Genomic DNA, 18,541 nt, shown 5'->3' on the forward strand with positions numbered 1-18,541 from the left:
ATACAACTTTAACTCGGGTCATGATTTCATAGTTCATGAGTTCGAGCCCTGCATTGGGCTCTCTGCTGTCAGCACAGAACCTGCTTTGGATCCTCTGTCTCCCTCTCTCTCTCTGTCCCTTCCCTGCTCTATCTCAAAAATAAATAAACAATAATTTTTAAAATTAAAAAAGAGGGGCACCTGGGTGAATTAGTCAGTTAGGTGTTTGACTTCGGCTCAGGTCATGATCTCGCAGTTCCTGAGTTTGAGCGTCACATCAGGCTCTCTGCTATCAGCACAGACCCTGCTTCAGATCCTCTGTTCCCCCTCAGCCTCTCCCCGACTCTCTCTCCCTCTCTTTCAAATATAAACATTAAAAAAAATAGTTCTCAAAATATGAATAAAGCCTTAATTTTTTTATTACCTATTATACTAAGTACTTTGCATAAGTAATCACACTTATGTGTGATTTAAGTGATCACATCATCAACTCAACTTGGATAAAGAAACTGTCACAAAGTCACTATGCTGGAAAGCATCAAACCTGGGTCCACCTAACTCCAAAACCTAGATTCTTCTATTACATTGCATACTAAACAGTAAATCCAAAGTACAACTAATTTTAGTCATAATGCTTTATCTAAAAATGGTTTCACTCTCTGCTATAGTTAACAGAAACAAAAGTTTTGTTTAAAAGAGGAAATGACATGTACTTTGTAAAGAAATATTTCTCTTAAATTTAGTATGCTGATTTTCAGCCATGTATCTCTGTAAATACCTTTTATCTCCTAGTAGTTTTTCTGAATATTTAGGCTTAATATTTCTGTGATGACAATTTAAAGTTCACTATGGCAAGCTGAGGGAAAGCCAACATTCTATCAACTTTAAATTCTTACTTATATTAGAGACATATACCTATCAGACTACACAACACTGAATGATTCCAGAATAATCACATTTGCTACATTTAACCTTTGCTTTTTAATGGACTATCTACAAGCTTAAACTTTTAATATATCACACTCAAAGTAATGGTTAGATTGTCATTTTCTGAGAAATCTCTAAAAGTGCTTAGTTTAACAGTTTCAATTTCTACAAAACTGTTGAAACGGAACTTTTTCAGCCAATGCAGTATCATTTCAACAAGTACTTTTTGGTTCTTATCATGTGCGAGTCACTGTTTTGGGAAATCTGTGGAATGTAACGATACAAAAGGAAGGCAGAATAGCTCACTTGTGAAGAGTTGGGGCTCTTAAGTTAGACAGGCCTGAGTTAAAATCTTAGTTCCATCACTTATTAGGTCTGAGGCCTTGGAGAAGTTACTTAACTCTTCTAAGGGTTAACCCTTCCACATCTCCAAAATGTCTACCACAACAGCACCTACCTCAAAGGGTTTGGGGATATTAAGTAAGAAAAAAGTATGTCAAGTGCTGGCACAAAAGAATGAAATAAGTATTAGTGGCTGCAATTATTACTATTATGTCCTTAAGTAATTTGCAATCTCACTGAAGAGCTCATATGAACATGTACTTATGGGTACTTCTCCTGACTGAGGAACAAGTAAACTAAATCCCTCCCTTTTTTCAAGTTTTTTTTTTTTTTAACGTTTTATTTATTATTGAGAGACACAGCATGAGCATGGGAGGAGCAGAGAGAAGGGGAGACACAGAATCCGAAGCAGGCTCCAGTCTCTGAGCTGTCAGCAGAGAGCCCAATGCAGGGCTCCAACCCACAAGCTAGAGATCATGACCTGAGCTGAAGTCTGATGCTCAACCAATTAAGCTACTCAGGCGCCCCTAAATCCCTCCCTTTTGTTTAACCCATAAGTAGCAACAAGGCATCATACACATATCATGTATTTAAAAAAATGTGATTTTGATTTCCCAAACTATTAATACTCTTTTTTTTTATCATCTCAATTATACATAAAATAACCCTTGTCTTCCATTTGAGATCGTATTTATTGGGCCATCTACAAACACAGATAACATGGCTGGATCCTGTTTGTCTGCTTTGTCATTCATAAGTTATAGGAAACAGATGGCAGCCAAAGTGCAAGAAGTTTTATGGAGAACTTTATTCCTTTGTTTCTGTTTTCAAAGATTTTAAGTTCTAATTTATCATACATAATCATATTAAGATTATAAGGTTATAATAAATTGGAAATTATAAGATAATAAAGTTTCTACTTTGAAAGTATCAGGAATACCTTATACCACACCTGTCTGTATGTCAATATTAAGATTTTTACTTGATAAAAAGGATGAAAGCACAAAATTATCAGTCACTTATGGGTCTATTACTTGTTTCCTGGATTCAAGGAAAGGCAAAATGTAGAAAGAGTTGAATTAGCAATTATAATCACACAAACAGGGTCAATGCTATTGAACTTTAGAGTTCTGAATTCTAAGTGTCCACTTCCTCTCCCATCCTCCTCTATGGCTTTCTCTGGCTATTTCACTCTACTTATATTTGGAGAGCCAACTATTCCCCTTTCCTTAGTAGTGCGCATGTTCAGAAGGTTTTGCCCCATGACTGAGGAGGTAGCAGCTTGTTGGTACTTTTTAACTGGTACTATAACTATAACTATAACTATTAGTCTAGGACCCAGAAGGTACATGATATAATGGAACTATTGATTTGCAAGGAAAAGACTTGTCTGTTAATCATATTTTATCATTTATTAGTTCTTTAACCTTGGGAAAATTATTTAAATTCCTTGAACCTTAGTTTCCTCATCTGCCAAATGGGGCTATTTATATATTGCATTAAGTTGGGAGCATAGAAATTATGTAAGCAAAATGTCTGACAGTGTCTGCTATAGTGTAATTGCTATTATGAGGAGGATGGTTAATAATAATGAATGTAATAATTTCCATGGAAACAGAATACATACAAGGCACTATATTTTTTTTCTTTTCATGACCATGTCTAAATCTTAAAACTGCTCAGAAATCTTCAATATTTAAGGTTGACAACCTAGTACATGAAATTCTCACTGCTTCTGCCAAGACCTCACCAAATAAAATCTAGCAAAACCCACAAAGGCTTAGGCTGTTCTCATTCTTATAAATGTCAGCCAATAACAGAAAACTAATAGATCTAATGTTTATGCAAATGTAAATGAGATTAAAAAAAAAAAACTCCAAAAAAACACATAAACACTGCTGTTTAGAGCTTTAAATCATATTATCTTTTGATGGCTGCTATATGTTTTCTCTTGTATTACATTCCTTTAACCTGCTTGAAACATCCCTTGCTTTTGAGAAATCTCAAAGAAAACAGCAATAATGGATAGGTGGAGAAAATCTAAACATGTGGGATGCCTGGGTGGCTCAGTCAGTTATGATCTGACTTCAGCTCAGGTCACAATCTCATGGTTCATGAGTTTCAGCCCCCTCGTCAGGCTCTGTGCTGACAGCTGAGAGCCTGGAGCCTGCTGCAGAGTCTGTGTCTCTGTCTCTCTCTGCCTACCCCTGCCCCCACTACTGCTTGCATGCACTCTCTCTCTCTCTCAAAAGTAAACATTAAAAAACTATTTTTAAAATCTAAACTCATAAATGATATAATCTAGTAAGTAATTATTCTCAGTCATAAGAAATCACCACAGAATGTCTTTAGTCTGTTCTTGGGAGACATTTAAAAGTGTGCAATTAAAACAAACTCAATTTTCATACAACTTTCATTCTGCATAAAGTATACCTATGATAGCTGAGTTGGCAGAATTTAATTATGAGAGTAATAAAGAGTTATGATTTTTGCTTATCTGAAAGATTTATAAGAAAAGACTGAAAAGGAAATTTAACAAAGGCAGGAAAAGAAAAACCAAAAACAATGATAAGTATATATACACTATACTCTATTTCCTTAGAGACCATGTCCCCAGCAACTCTATCACCTATACCATAGCTACTGACTCTTAAGGACTTCAGGCCCCTGGAAGAGAGAACTCAAACTCAATGTACTTTACATATTCAAGATTCCTGACTGTCGATTTATTTACAGTTCTTACTTCATTCACAGTTCTAACCAAGCTTGGCTCTTTTATTTTCGAGTTCATATAAGATTAGAGAAAGCTAGGAATGAAAGGAGTAGTAGTTATGGATAGTCAAAATAACAGTACTATAAAGCTATACCCGTTAGCTAAGGGGAAAACAAAAAAGAATAGCTATTAGAAGACTGACTGGGGCTTTTCGGCAAAGGAACACAAAAACTACATGCAAACTGATGCACCAGGTGATAGCCCAGCTTCTAGCTTACACAGCAAGTGTTACTTAAGACAGAAGATATATATATATGATTGATTGTATTCCTACCTTAAGAAGAGAGTAAAATAAAACATTTTATTCTTAAAGTTGTAACACTTTAGCAATCTTGAAAATCTATTAACTGTATCCCCAAAGACACTGGCTAATGAAATACAACTAGGTTTCCATCTCATCTCCCCAATCACTTTTATTAAAAATAAATACAACGAAAATCCCATCTCTAATGCATTATAACAATTTCCCTATATCCAACCCAGTATTTTCTTACATTATGTTCCATTCTCCAAACAATGAGCTGAACATATACAACTTAATACAAATACAGTAATCTTGGGCAGTTAGATACTCTTAGGCAGCAGGATAAGAATTTTACAAACACTTATTGTTAGTGTTTTTCATGAGAAAACTAGTTGGGTAATGGCTCTTTTTTTTAATTAAGAAAAATTTTAATGTTTATTTTTGAGAGAGAGAGAGAGAGAGGTGGCGGCAAGTGGATAGAGAATTCCAAGCAGGCTCTGCATTGACAACACAGAGCCTGATACAGGGCTCTAACTCAGGAACCGTGAGATCATACCCTGAGCCACAGTCAGACACTTAACCAACTGAGCCACCCAGGCACCCTGAGTGATGGCTTTGTAAATGAACTTGTTCAGCGAATAATTCAGAGCTAGCACTGGTATGCCTACCATATAATACAGTTATTTAAAGATGCTTTGAATAAGTTAACTAATATTTAATATATGGACTGCAAATAGATAAACTTGATCTTCCCAACTTTCTTCCTAAATATCAAAAAGTATATATCCTGTAAAAAGATACTAAAATACATATTTAAGAACATCACTTACCTCATCACTTTCAGGCTGTGAAAACACAATCGGCTGGCCTGTATCTGAAGTTTCCCTTATATTAAGATGCAAGGGAATGTCTCCTAAAAGAGCCCACCAGACATCCATTAGCACTATAAAAGTTTATACAGGCATTTGGAATTTCACTATGTGAACTTCAGAAAAACAAAAAACAAAATTTAAACTAAATTCATTCAAGTTAACTTGAATTATGACTATCCTCAAACTGTGAAATCTCTAAAACAGGGAATTTCAAATGAAAATCAGGGGCAACATATTCCATTTCAGACATTGTATTATGTATATATGAAAGCTATGTGGCAGCCAACCAAGGGATAAGGCCTCTCCTGTATTCTTTGCTGCAGGTCTTCCAGCAAGAAATGGTTTAGAAGAAGCCAATTTGACAATAAATTATATTTAAAAAATAAAACAGGAGTGTCATAAGAAATTGCTTAGAAGATATTTGTAAAATTACTGCTCCCCGTCATATCTGATATAGACACATCGTACTAAATAATAAGAGGAAAGTGAAGAGGAAAAGATGGGGAGACAACATCCAAAAAAAGAATAACAAAATTAGCTTCCTGATGTTGACAGATGAGTGAGCTAAGACAACTGCTGAAAAGACAGATCTGTTATCTCCACTACCTACCTCTTTATCAGATTGAACTACTTTTCTTTTATTATGTATTAATTTATATAGCATTATATATAACTTGTAATCTTGATGAAATCTCAGGAAGTATATAAGACCTCTACTATACAGACTTGTCAGAAAAATTACGTCTCTCCCAGGTATATGTTAGTGTTAGGTGGTAGAATTTAGGGGGAAAAAGCTCTGATCCATAGTCCAGTTGACGCCACCACACCTTCACAAATGAAGCCTTTCAAAAGGCTTAGATTTATTATTATTTTTCTTTAAAAATTTTTTTAATGCTTATTCATTTTTGAGAGAAAGAGAGTACAAGCAGGGAAGGAGCACAGAGGGGGGAGATGTAGAATCCGAAGCAGGCTCCAGGCTGTCAGCACAGAGCCCGATGCAAGGCTCAAACCACAAACCGTGAGATCATGACCTGAGCTGAAGTCAGACGCTTAACCAACTGAGCCACCCAGGCGCCCCTCAAAAGGCTTATACTTAAAATGCTGTAAATGGAGTCTTAAGTAGAATAGCTGACTCATTATGGTACTGAGCATTCTGAGAACAACACCAAATCCATGCAAGGGTTACTGAAACCTGTGTGTATGTGAGCATGTTTATACACATAAGGCATTCAGCACCATTCCAGACTATGTAAATAAAGCAGAAGTATAGGTTACAAAATTACAAACCTATTACGATTTATATTATGAAGTAAATAGAGGAACAGGTATTTCGTGCTCCTCTTGTCAGCAAATTTTGGCATCTTAATCAACTTTTTAAATCTTTCCCAAATGTTTGATAGCCAAATGACAAAATAAATGAATATTTCAGTAGTCATTTAAATTTGATGTCTATTCTATAGATCAATTTAAGACTATAAGAAACTGTCACAGGAGTAGGGGAATATATGTTACAGAAAATTCCTAGAAACCCATAAAGTTTTTTCTCTTGATTTATGCCATTAAAGTAAGGAATCCTGAATGTTTTAATTTCTATTGTGAAATGAAAAAAGATAGAATCTTCTCCTTTATATAGGCACCTATCAATATAGTTTCTGACTTTCAGGGATTCATAATTCTATCTATAAGCACAGAAGAGCTGATCAAGGAAAAGGAAAACCTTTTTAGAAAATAGGTGGCACACCATAGTGAGAGTGGTAACGGGCTAACAGTTGCATAACAGAGAAGGAGAAAAAGGAGTAATGGTATGGAGAGTGAGTGAAATGCAGTTTGGCCTTGAAACGCATCTTTAAGGGGCTAGGTCTGAAAGAAGCAAGGGTGTATTTCAGAGACATAACTGCTAAAGGAGAGTTCTGAGAACCATTTTACCAAATAATTATTTAGTGCAGCCCAATAGATGACAATAAATTAAGAGGCAGCCATAGAGTCATTAAAGAAAGTTGAACCAGCCAGGAGGCGACAGCTGGGAGAGCTCTTTCCCTGACTTCAGGTTGTCCTTCCTGACTACAACCTCTCTGTTATTGAAGCCCCTGCTCCCGACCATGGGAGGTCTCACTGGGCCCCATGACTGCGTTAAAAGGAAGAGATGTGCCCTCAGTTGGAACTCCAAATTACTTTCCCCATAACACTGTTAGATACAGCAATCTATAAACACTATCCATTCTGTGTGCTCAGTCATCAGTATTTCTGACTCTTTTTCAAGGTAACTATACATTTGTGAGCTCTTGGATAAAATGTAACTTAGTGTGATTGTTTTCCTAAGAGATATATTTCAAATTCTAAATAAATGATTTACAGTAACATATATCATACCACTCATTTATAAATCAGGGAATTATAATACTGTCAGCATAGTTCAATAATGCCATTATAATTACACACATTTACTTTATTACATAAATGTATATCAATATGTTGCTATTATGCAGATTTGGGAAATTGAACTTTCTAGGTTAGTTAAATAAAAAACAGTTGCAGAATATAATTAGTCACTGTAATGATAGCAATGTATCAAAATATAACATTAGTATTCACCTGGTATTGTGGTGGCTGCTATAGTACAAATGCATAATAATAATAACACATTTAACATCAACTTTTAGAATTTTAATTATAATAAAGAATGCTTTGAAATTCCTTGATCTCTAAGGGATTTTAATTGTTAACTTCCTAAAACTAATAATTCACTCTATTCTTCCCTTATTCAGCATCTAACATCTGCCTTTGCCCAGAACAGAAACTCATTCATAAGGAAAATTATCAACACGTCTCCTAAAGCGTCCATTAAGTTGCTTGTGGATTTTTCAAAAATCATGTTTTACCTAAAATTTGTGTTTTGCTCACTTTACACTTGATTTTACTTCTCATAACACTAATTAATCCTTCAATTCAGTAACGTGAACAGTATATACAATGTAAATTTCAGGTACTATATTTCACAGACATGGCAAACACATATAAGAAGATTACAGAAGGGGCACCTGGGTGGCTCAGTCGGTTAAGCGTCTGACTTCAGCTTAGGTCATGATCTCACAGTTCGTGGGTTCGAGCCCTGCGTCGGGCTCTGTGCTGATGGCTGCTCAGAGCCTGGAGCCTGTCTTTGGATTCTGTGTGTGTCTCTCTCTCTCTCTGACCCTTGCCTGCTCATGCTGTCTCTCTCTCTCTCTCAAAAACAAGTAAAACATTAAAAAAAAATTTTTTTTAAAGATTACAGAAAACAGAAAATGTTTTCTAGAGCAAAAGGGACTGAAAAATTCAGAACTTAGCAGAAAGGCATTTTTTCATATGCACCAAGAACTGACACTTCCAAAGGCTGTTACAACACATTGATCAGGTATCTGTTGACACTGAGAGATGTGTTCTCAGCTTAGCAAACAAACTGATGACCACTATTTAAAATAAGGACTTCAAATAACAACACTCAGACTACAAAACTCTTCTTAAATTAAAGTTATAGGCAGTTTTTACCTATGGCAAAAATGGTAATTGGCAGAACAAACCTCCTCTTCAAAAAAGCTTTCTGCTAATGAAGTACTATAAAAAGCCAAAGAAAGGTTAACAGACATATACGACTCCTTATACTTAATTTAAAACACAAAACTGAAGATAATTCATCATTTTCCGAGACACTCTTCACCATCTTATCCCCATCTTCCCTTCTGCCATTTCCTCTACAGAACAATATCCTATGGTCTTACCTAGAACATCAAGACCAAGGGTCCGTGCTAGTCTTCTGGCACCATCAGCACCAAAAATATGAGTTCTGTGTTTACATTTTGGACACTGGAAAACACTCATATTTTGGACAAGGCCCAGAACCTAGAATAACAAAAACCATTGAAATTAAAACAAAGTTAAACCAAATCTCAATCCATGATTTCAAAGTTTTTAGTGAGTGCCCACTGGGTTCTAGTGATACGATGATGAATAAGTTATTGTGTCTCCTCCAAAGGGAACTCGCAAGCTAGCGGGAGAGCAAGACACATGTAATTAACTTTGATAATGTGATAAATGCTAAAGAGATAAAAAAAATAACAGGGATTAACAAATTCTGTCTGGGAAAAATAAGAGGTATCTCTGAGCTGCCCACATTGCTCAGAATCGTTTCTTCAGGTTAAGGGTGAGAAGGGTTGAGACCTATAACAGGAATACTAGGCAGAAAGAAGAACACAAGCCAAGACAGGGAAATGTAGCCGCACATGGCCTGTTTGGGCTGTAAGCTAATGGGAGGCAAAGACAGAAGCTGGCTTGGAAAAGGGAGGTGAAGGGTCAGATGGTAACGTACTAGATGCTATTCATGTATTTGAGACTTTCTTCTTGAGACAACAGAAAACCACAAAAGTTTTTGCAAGTTGGAAAGATGGTCAAGAGGTAATGTTACACAATCAGACCTGTGTTTTAGAAATTTAGCCCTGATAGCAATACAGAAAAAATAAGCAGAAAGAAACATAGGAAAATAAATAAGAGGCTGTTGTGAACAAAGTCTCATAGTAAATAATACCTAACAAATGCTGAGTATTATATACCAGGCACTGGTTAAGTGCTTTAGATGAACTCTTATTTACTTGTCTCAAAAACTTTATGAGATGGGTATTTTATCATTCTTATTTTAAAACTGAGAAAAAGGACACATCTAGCAAAAAAAACCTAATACTCTTATCAGAATATTATCATTTGCAATAAAAATTTAAAGACTTACAGAAAGTATCTGTCTCTTTCTGAATTTCCCTAACTTCTGGCACAAAAGAAATAGCTTATAAAGATTTGCTGAATAAATACACAGGATCTGCAAATATAATCCTTATTCACATTTCTTTTAATCCCATTTTCTTTTTAAAAAATATTCATTCATTCATTCATTCATTCAGAGGGAGAGAGAGGGAGAGAGAGGGAGACAGAGAGGGAGAGAGAGGGAGAGAGAGAGAGAGAGAGAGAGGGGGAGGGGGGGGAGAGAGAGAGAGAGACAGAGAATGAATCCCAAGCAGGTTCCATGCTCAGCATGGAGACCAATGCAGGGCTTGATCCCATGATGATGAGGTCATGACCTGAGCCAAAATCAAGGGTTGAACGCTTAAGCCACCATGTGTCCCAATCTCATTTTCTTATTAACGGAAAGCAGTGCTTCTCTTCTAAAATAAAAATAAGGAGCTCAATCATCAGAGGCTTGGAGATAACATGTCTATATGATCCTATCAATTCCACCAAAAAGATCATCATTATAGGAGGTATCTCTATCAGAACATTTTCATTTTAAGTGAAGAATAGCAGTGATAGTCCACAATGAAACATATAGATAAGGTGATCAAATTTATTCTTCTCTCTGAAAAGAGAAACAGAAAAGACTAAAGTTTTTCAAAACATATGCAAATGAAGACAAGTTGTGAGGGACATAAATTTGTAGCTAAGCATTTTCCAAGAATCTAATAGATGCCATTTTGCTGATGCAAAGTATTATAAAAAATAAATCACACTGTACTTTGGTAATTCAATACCATTTCCAAAAAGTCAGAAGAAAACACAGCTAATACCACACACCTTATTTGTTTATTCACTGTGTCTATATAATATTCCCATTGCTTGGGCAGTTTTACTGCCATTTATATTAAATGTGATACAGTCCTCTCACTGTAGAGCTTTCAATTTAAATATAAATATATCACTTAAGAAATGGAAAGGGAGCCTGGTTGGCTCAGTTGGTTAAGCATCTGACTCTTGGTTTCAGCTCAGGTCATGATCTCAGGGTTTGTGAGTTCGAGTCCCTCAATGGGCTCCACACTAACAGTGCAGAGCTGGCTCAGGATTCTCTGTCTCCCTCTCTCTCTGCCCCTCCTCTGCTCACTCTCAATCTCTCTCTCTCTCTCTCAAAATAAATAAATAAATAAAAATAAGTGGGAAAGGAAAAACACTTAAATAATGTGAAAATCTAGGTGAGGGTATATTCTGTTTCAGAGAGAACAGGAAAAGTATCCCTCCTCCACAATCTCATCAACTCCCCAAAACAGAAAAGTATGAAGCAAAAGTGTATTTTCAACTTATATGATTAACTTATAAGTATCTTATTACTGTTCAATATGCCTCAGACATGTTCTCTATAAAGACTACAAAATGTCACAAACATAAAACCATAAGCAAACTCAGTATTTAATGAGCTCCTATTATATGCCAGTAACTGGGATAAGCAGAAGGAGTAGCACTCAGTGGTGAGCAAAACAACCTTGCTCCTTGACCTCCTGGATAGAGAAACAGACTAAACTAATATTGCAAAAATCTACTGCTTCTCTGCAAGCAAAGTACAGCATATTATGAGAGTGTAGAACAGAGAGAACAACATCTACTCTGGGAGTCACAGAGTAGTTCCTTGAGGAAATATGTGACCTAAAAGTTAAAAATTAAAAATGAGGAAAAACTCTCAAGACACAAATAGGGAGCAGAAGTCTCCTTCAAGGAATTGAAAAGCCAGCAAGGTTGGGGAGTGGTTAGAGTGGTGTGAGATTTTTCTAGCAGGACACAAGGCACTAAACATAGATAAAAAGTTATATTGTTTACTTTGTCATTAAAATTAGTAACTAAACTGGAAGATACAAGACAATGAAAAGGCAAAGTATAAAGCATGAGATGGTATTTATAATACACTTTCATGACACAAGGCTTTTATCTCGAAAATATAAAGAACTCCACAAATCGGTAAGAGAAAATCAAAAATAAAATGGGCAAGACTTCACCAGCACTCCATGAAGAAAAGGATATCCAAAGACTGACAAACATGAGACAAAAGGGTTCAACTTCACTAATCATAAGAGAAATGCAAGTTAGAACCACACTAAGATACCATACATTTAAGCTTTGGACCCGGATAGAACAGATGAATGTCTATGTGACTGTAATAACAACCAATAACAAATTTCTATGAGGACAGAGAGCAAGTAAAACTCATAGTTTCAGCTGAGTGTAAACTGGTACGATCATTTTAGAAAACTGTTTGGCAGTTAATCTAATTAACTGACATATGGTTAGTATACACTATGGCACAGTAATTTGCTCTCAGTTATATATTAACAGAAAGACATGTATAAAAGTATTCACTCAACAAAAGACATGTACAAAAGTACTCACAAATAGCACTAATTATCCCCAAATAGAAAATGACCCAAATGACCATCAATGGTACAATGGACAAATAAATTGTGGAACAATCATAGGATGGAATGCTACATGGTAATGAAAATGAAAAAACTTTAGCTACAATCAACAGTAGAAATGAATCTATCAAATATAATTTTAAGCAAAATAAGGAACATGAAAGTATACACTTATTCCATTTACATAAAGTTTATAAACAGGCAAAACTAATTTATGGTGTTATAATTTGGGTTCCATTTTGGGGAAAAGATTATGAATAATGCTTCTATGAGTGTTTTTATACATGTCTCTCTCTCTCTCTTTTTTTTTTTTTTTTGCTAAGTATTTAGGTTATGTATGTTTACCTTCAGCAAAAAATGCCAAGTTTTCCAATAAAGCTCTACCAATTTACACTCCTCCCAGTAATGAATGAAAATTCCAGCTGTGCCACAGCTTCACCAACATTTGGTATCATCAGTCTTCTTTATTTTAGCAAGTATGGTGAGCCCATTGTGCTGGACTGTTCAAACCGTCAATCTGTTTATATTGGGAACTATATTTCCTAGAATCTTCCTTTGTATATGGCTCCTGGTTAAAGTTTCCTGAAAGTGGCATGATATTCAGGAGGTGGCAGTGAAGGCTTAGGCATTACACTCTATACTTTCCTCTGGTTAGAGCTTGTGAAAGAAAGATGCAGGAGTGCACATGTATTCCAGTTTGTTCTCTTTCCTCCTGAAGCTGTGCCCAGCTCTCCTTTGCACTGTTGTTTAATTTATGTTGCTATAATTATTAATGAAGTTGAGCATAGTTTTTAAACATTTTCAAATGTTTATTTATTTTTGAGAGAGCGAGAGAGGGAGAGAGTAGAAGGGGCAGAGAGAACGGAAGACACAGAATCCAAAGCAGGCTCCAGGCTCTGAGCTGTCAGCACAAAGCCTGACACAGGGCACGAACTGCAAGATCATGAACCAAACCAAAGTCAGATGCTTAATGGGCTAAGCCGTCCAGGCTCCCTAAGCATATTTTTAAATGTTTATTGGTTATTTGTATATTCTCCTCTGTGAAATGTCTGTTCTTGTCTATTTTTTCTATTCATGTGATTTTTAATTGAATTGTAAGTATTTCTACTATTTTAAAATATAATTTCTCTGTTGTTTGATTCTCAACTTTGATATTGATTTCATGTTGAAATAATATTTTTAATATGCCTAGTTAAGTATATTATTAAAATTAAGGTCACCTGTTTTTTTTTTTCCTACATTTTAAAATATAGCTACTAAAAGGGCACCCCAGTAGGTTAGGCGATTAAGCATCTGACTTTGGCTCAGGTCAAAAATCTTATGGTTTGTGGATTTGAGCCCCATGTTGGGATCTATGCTGGCAGCTGGGAGCCTGCTTCAGATTCTCTGTCTCCTTCTCTCTTCCTGCCCCCCTTCTACTCGTGCTTTCTCTCACTCTCAAAAATACATAAACATTAAAAAATATATGGCTACTAACCATTTTTAAGTCACATTTGTGGCTTGCATTATATTTCTACTGGACAGCACTATTGTAGACAATTGAAGCATGACTATAGAATTTATTTCAGTAGTTCTCCTATTTAAGGTTGCTTTAAGGTCCTAAAGATGCACAAAAACATTTATGAGGGCCAGTGATTTATGAATATTTTTAAAAATTGAAGAAAGATGAAATCGTTTCCTTTAAGACTATACAGGAAAGATAAGCTGTCAAGTTTCTTTGCTTTTAGTTGAAATTATATCAACTGAGTGTGATAAGACACTCATACATTTATTTGATTAATTAGAAAGAAAACATATTAAGATATGCAGAGTATGTGGCAGACAACTTTTTCAAACCATGGGGTTAGCTGGAAAAAAATTTAAAAGAAAGCCTGGAGTATTAAAAAGATTAGAAAACACTACAGTAGTTTTTTTAAACAAGCAGTCTTCTAAATCAAAGAGTTCTTTTTTTTTTTTTTTAATTTTTTTTAATGTTTTATTTATTTCTAGGAGAGAGACAGAGAGAGAGACAGCGTGAGCAGGGGAGGGTCAGAGAGAGAGGGAGTCACAGACTGAAACAGGCTCCAGGCTCTGAGCTGGCAGTCAGCACAGAGCCCGATGCGGGGCTCGAACCCACGAACCGCGAGATCATGACCTAAGCGAAAGTCGGACGCTTAACCGACTAAGCCACCCAGGCGCCCCTAAATCAAAGAGTTCTGAACAGAAACAGCTAATATAATAAGAAAGGACATTAGAATATTCAAATGACAATTCTGTTCATAAAAAATTTTCTTAAAAAGGAAAGAATTCATGCCCATGTGACTACCCTGCAATGCCTGCTCTTCCTCCCAAAAATTGCCTTATATTGTGTGACTATTTCATGTGTCGTTAAGCTGTTTGTTTATTGAAGAGCTATTTTGTAGAGCAGAAACATTAGAAAACAGATGCTTTGCCATAGCTTAATTTACATAATACCATTAAAATGCATCTGTAAGCATGCTCATTTTTTAATGTCTCATCAAAATATAACATGACTTTGTGTCAACTATCCTCAAAAAATTTTTTTAAGAGAAAAAGTATATAAGATCCCTATGTTTTGACCTCAGCTAGCTTTACTGAAAAAAAGTAAATGACACATGTCTGCTTAACATCAGCCACCACAAACCTTTTACACGTTATTTTTACGTTATTCCAATCCATCATTGGCTCAGAAGGGTACTTCTTTTATTAACTTTAAAAAAATTGACTCTCTTGAAATATCAACATTGCTCTGAGATATTAGATTTTTGTGTCCAACTGAATTGAATTAAGCAAGCTCAAAAGGCCTTAATTTTAATTTCTTCTTGGCATTTTAAATTCAGACTCAGGTAAGTAACAAGCAAGATTTTCAGGCTATTATATAATCCAATTTCTCAAGGTTACAGTCAGGTTAAATTCTTGCTGGTTGGAATTTGTCACAAGGATTACAAAATATGATTTAAGAAAAATGAGGAGGAGAAACTGTTAAATAGAAAATGAATAATAATAACTGAAAAAGATTAGATTCTCAAGTGCTTTTCAGTTCCCTATTAGCCTTGAAATAGTTTTTAATATTTTCCTTGAAATAAGTGTACAAATATTATAATTTTAAGAAATGAGATGAATGTTTTTGTTTCCTTTTTCGGACGAAATAGTCTGGCATGCAAAGAACAATAAATGGGGAAAGTGCCTTCATGTTCCTCTCAGCGACCAACTAAATAGCTGTCAGTCTGTGAGGTACAACTCAACTTCTCAACATCCTGAATTTCAAAATGAGGTTTTATATTAAATGATGATCTCTAAAATAATGATCCCTAAAATCTACTACTAAAACAGTAACATTCAGAGCCTCCCTTTATAGGACTATGTACTAAGATCTATGCTAAGTACTCCATATATAACCTTACTTAACTGCCATTATGACCTATGAGATGGGTCACAAAACACTGAAGCTAAATTATTTGCTCAAGGTCACACAATCAGTAAATAACACAGCCAAAATTCAAGCCAGCTGGGTCACTGCTTTGTATATAGAAGTCACCAAACAAGACAAGTAAATGGACTCAAGGATTTTGTTCATTGAACTAGGCAGTCTGAAACAATACTGAGTCAATATAGTTTAGCATAGTAATTAAGAGCACAGTTATAATGGAAGGTCTAATTTGAGCCATCTTCACACTCACTGCTACAATCCAACCTTAGATTTCTCTTCCTTCTCCTGGTCATGGAACTCCCTTTCCCCAAAACACCCTCATTATGCCTCTCTTGACTCCTCCCCATTTTTCAATCAACCCCTTTTTCTGTCCTCACTTGCCCATCTAGACAGTCAGAACCCAATGGTAAGCAAATGTAATAGAAACTCCTCTTATCCCCTGAAATTTCTAACCTTGTGGTATTCTACCATGTCCAAATCACTAAAGTTTGGATTACTCAGTATTGGATAATCCACAGAAACAGCAGTTAAAAATGTGGGCTCTAGAAAGCATACTGCTTGGGATAGGAGCCCAGATGCCCACTAAACAGAGAGGTAACCTTATGTGAGTTATTTAATCTTCTATACCACAGTTTTGTTATCTGCAAAATGAGAGAAATAATGTTATCTGTCTCACAGGGTTGTGAGAGTTATTACTTTAATTCATGTAAATCACATAGAACAGCATTCTCAATAAAAACATTCATGGACTTGTGAGAGATCCCAAGGAAAGACATAAAGGAGCACAAACAACATTGGTCTCTGAGATGTTATAATGACCAAGATGCAGAACACTATCCAGTTTTATAAAGATTATCAAAAAAGAAAAGTCACTTTTCTAAAAGAGGAAAAATTAACCAATTGTGAAGAAGGAAGCCACATATGATACGTCATGCATAAACTAGTTAGTGTGTTCCTAAAAATTAGAATTTGGCACTTTGTAAAGCCTTCAGAGCCAATAATGAAAGATTCTTCAAATACATCAAAAGTATGAAATTTCCCAGAGAACAAAATGAGACTATGTGATAATCACAGTGGAAAAACTATATTCAAGGAAGAAAGGAGAGAATGAATGTGTCACTTGCCTCTATTTTCACATAAGACTGCCTATTTCTAATTTGTTTTTTTATGGCAGGTCAGCTCGAGGTATTAAATACAATTGGACTTTTGGGGTCTAACAGACAAACTAGAAAGATGCTAAAAAAGCTCTAAGATGGTATCATGAACACATGACTTTTGAAGACATTCACAGGAGAAGGTGTGGAACCTCAGGTCCAAATAATTAACCTACTACCATAAATGGCCACTCTGCCAGAAAAATAATAAATTACAACTCTGATCCTCATTGTTGAGAACAATATGTAGGGTCTGTGGTAATAAAAATGGAAAACAGTAGAAGATGGAAAGAAAACATTGATGGGAAGGAATCATCTATTTTAGTTCTCAGATCACCTCATTTTTCTTAGAAGAAAATATAATCATTAACCCTTTTAAATAAATATTTAAAAGTTCCATACCACAGTAGTATTTTTTGTTTCTTTGATTTTTCTTTTTTTGTTTTTAATCAATAGGAAAAGTAAACCACAGGAAAGGCAAAATTCCTATCTCCCTTTTTAAAATAAATAACTATTTGCAAGGCTGAAATAGTTATAGAATTTTCAGAATTACTTACAAGGGAAAAAAAGGTAAGTTCAGGGGCCAGCATTAGGCTATAAGCTGTACTTTGTTTTCAGGTCATCTATAGCAGAGACAGGTAGCTTTGACCAAAGACCATGGCATCATCTTTCTTGGCACATAGCTAACATAATTTTCTTGGGCTCCTTGAGAAATGTGGCATATGATCACATGAGTTTTAGTGAAGTGTGAGTAGAAGTGTATGTATGTCTGGTCCATAAAAATCTCCATGTACACGCCTCTGTTCTATTTCCCCCTCTCACTGGCTCAAATGAAGATGGCCCCAAAGGTGGGTTTAGAACTCATATTTGAAAATGGCAGAGGCTACAGCAGCCTAAATGGCTTCCTGGAAGAAGACCACCCTGCTCACCTGTTCATCCAGGAGTACTGTTACATGAGCAAGAAATAAACTATTGTATTTGCATCACTATATATTTTGAGGTTTGTGTGTGACAGCAATTAACATATATTAAATAATGCAAATTTTAAATAACAGAATTTTAGACTCTGTAACTTCAGCAACTAATCTATATGAGGAGAATGGTTTAGGCTCAACCACAGTATTCAAGGAATAAGGAAATCTGAAAGACACTATTCATGTAAGTTTTTAAAAATTTCTTGTTAACATTCTTATTAGCAAATAAAGGACTCGTCAAAATACGTAGGCAAAATATATAAGTATCTAGGAATTATAAATTTTTCTGTTTCATAACATTCTAAAATTATACGAAGCAGCATTAATTATGTGACATTTTATACTGACATTATTGGTTGTTTCAGCTTGTGCCAAACACTATACTAAGCCCTTTATGAGCATTATCTCATTTATTTCTCATTTCAATCCTCTGATGGAAACAGTACTATAATTCTCATGTTATGAATTAAGCAACTTGCTGAGGTCATACAGCTACAAAGTGAAAGAGCTAGGATTTGAACTCTAGCATTAAGACTCCTAAGCTCACTCTATTTACCACTATGCAAAAATGCCACTGTAAGTAGAACCCTATTGCCTAAAAAGTTATAATAAAATTTCTAAAGTAACTTAATTTGTAACTATAAAAGAGG

The 18,541-nt window shown here is 35.3% G+C and overlaps 1 protein-coding gene across 2 annotated transcripts in view; it reads right to left on the reverse strand.

The window, feature by feature from the left end:
• NUBPL (NUBP iron-sulfur cluster assembly factor, mitochondrial) overlaps positions 1 to 18,541 on the reverse strand; it is a 211,598-nt gene that overhangs the window by 3,582 nt on the left and 189,475 nt on the right. For both annotated transcript variants that reach the window (XM_077772734.1, XM_077772735.1), the window contains 2 exons: positions 8,893 to 9,013; positions 5,096 to 5,178 (listed from right to left, as the gene is read on the reverse strand). In XM_077772734.1, coding sequence (XP_077628860.1) covers positions 5,096 to 5,178; positions 8,893 to 9,013 — 204 coding nt within the window. The remainder of the gene's footprint in view (positions 1 to 5,095; positions 5,179 to 8,892; positions 9,014 to 18,541) is intronic.

The sequence above is a fragment of the Crocuta crocuta genome, unplaced genomic scaffold (assembly GCF_008692635.1).
Source record: "Crocuta crocuta isolate KB4526 unplaced genomic scaffold, BGI_CrCroc_1.0 scaffold116, whole genome shotgun sequence".
NCBI classification, from domain to species: Eukaryota; Metazoa; Chordata; class Mammalia; order Carnivora; family Hyaenidae; genus Crocuta; species Crocuta crocuta.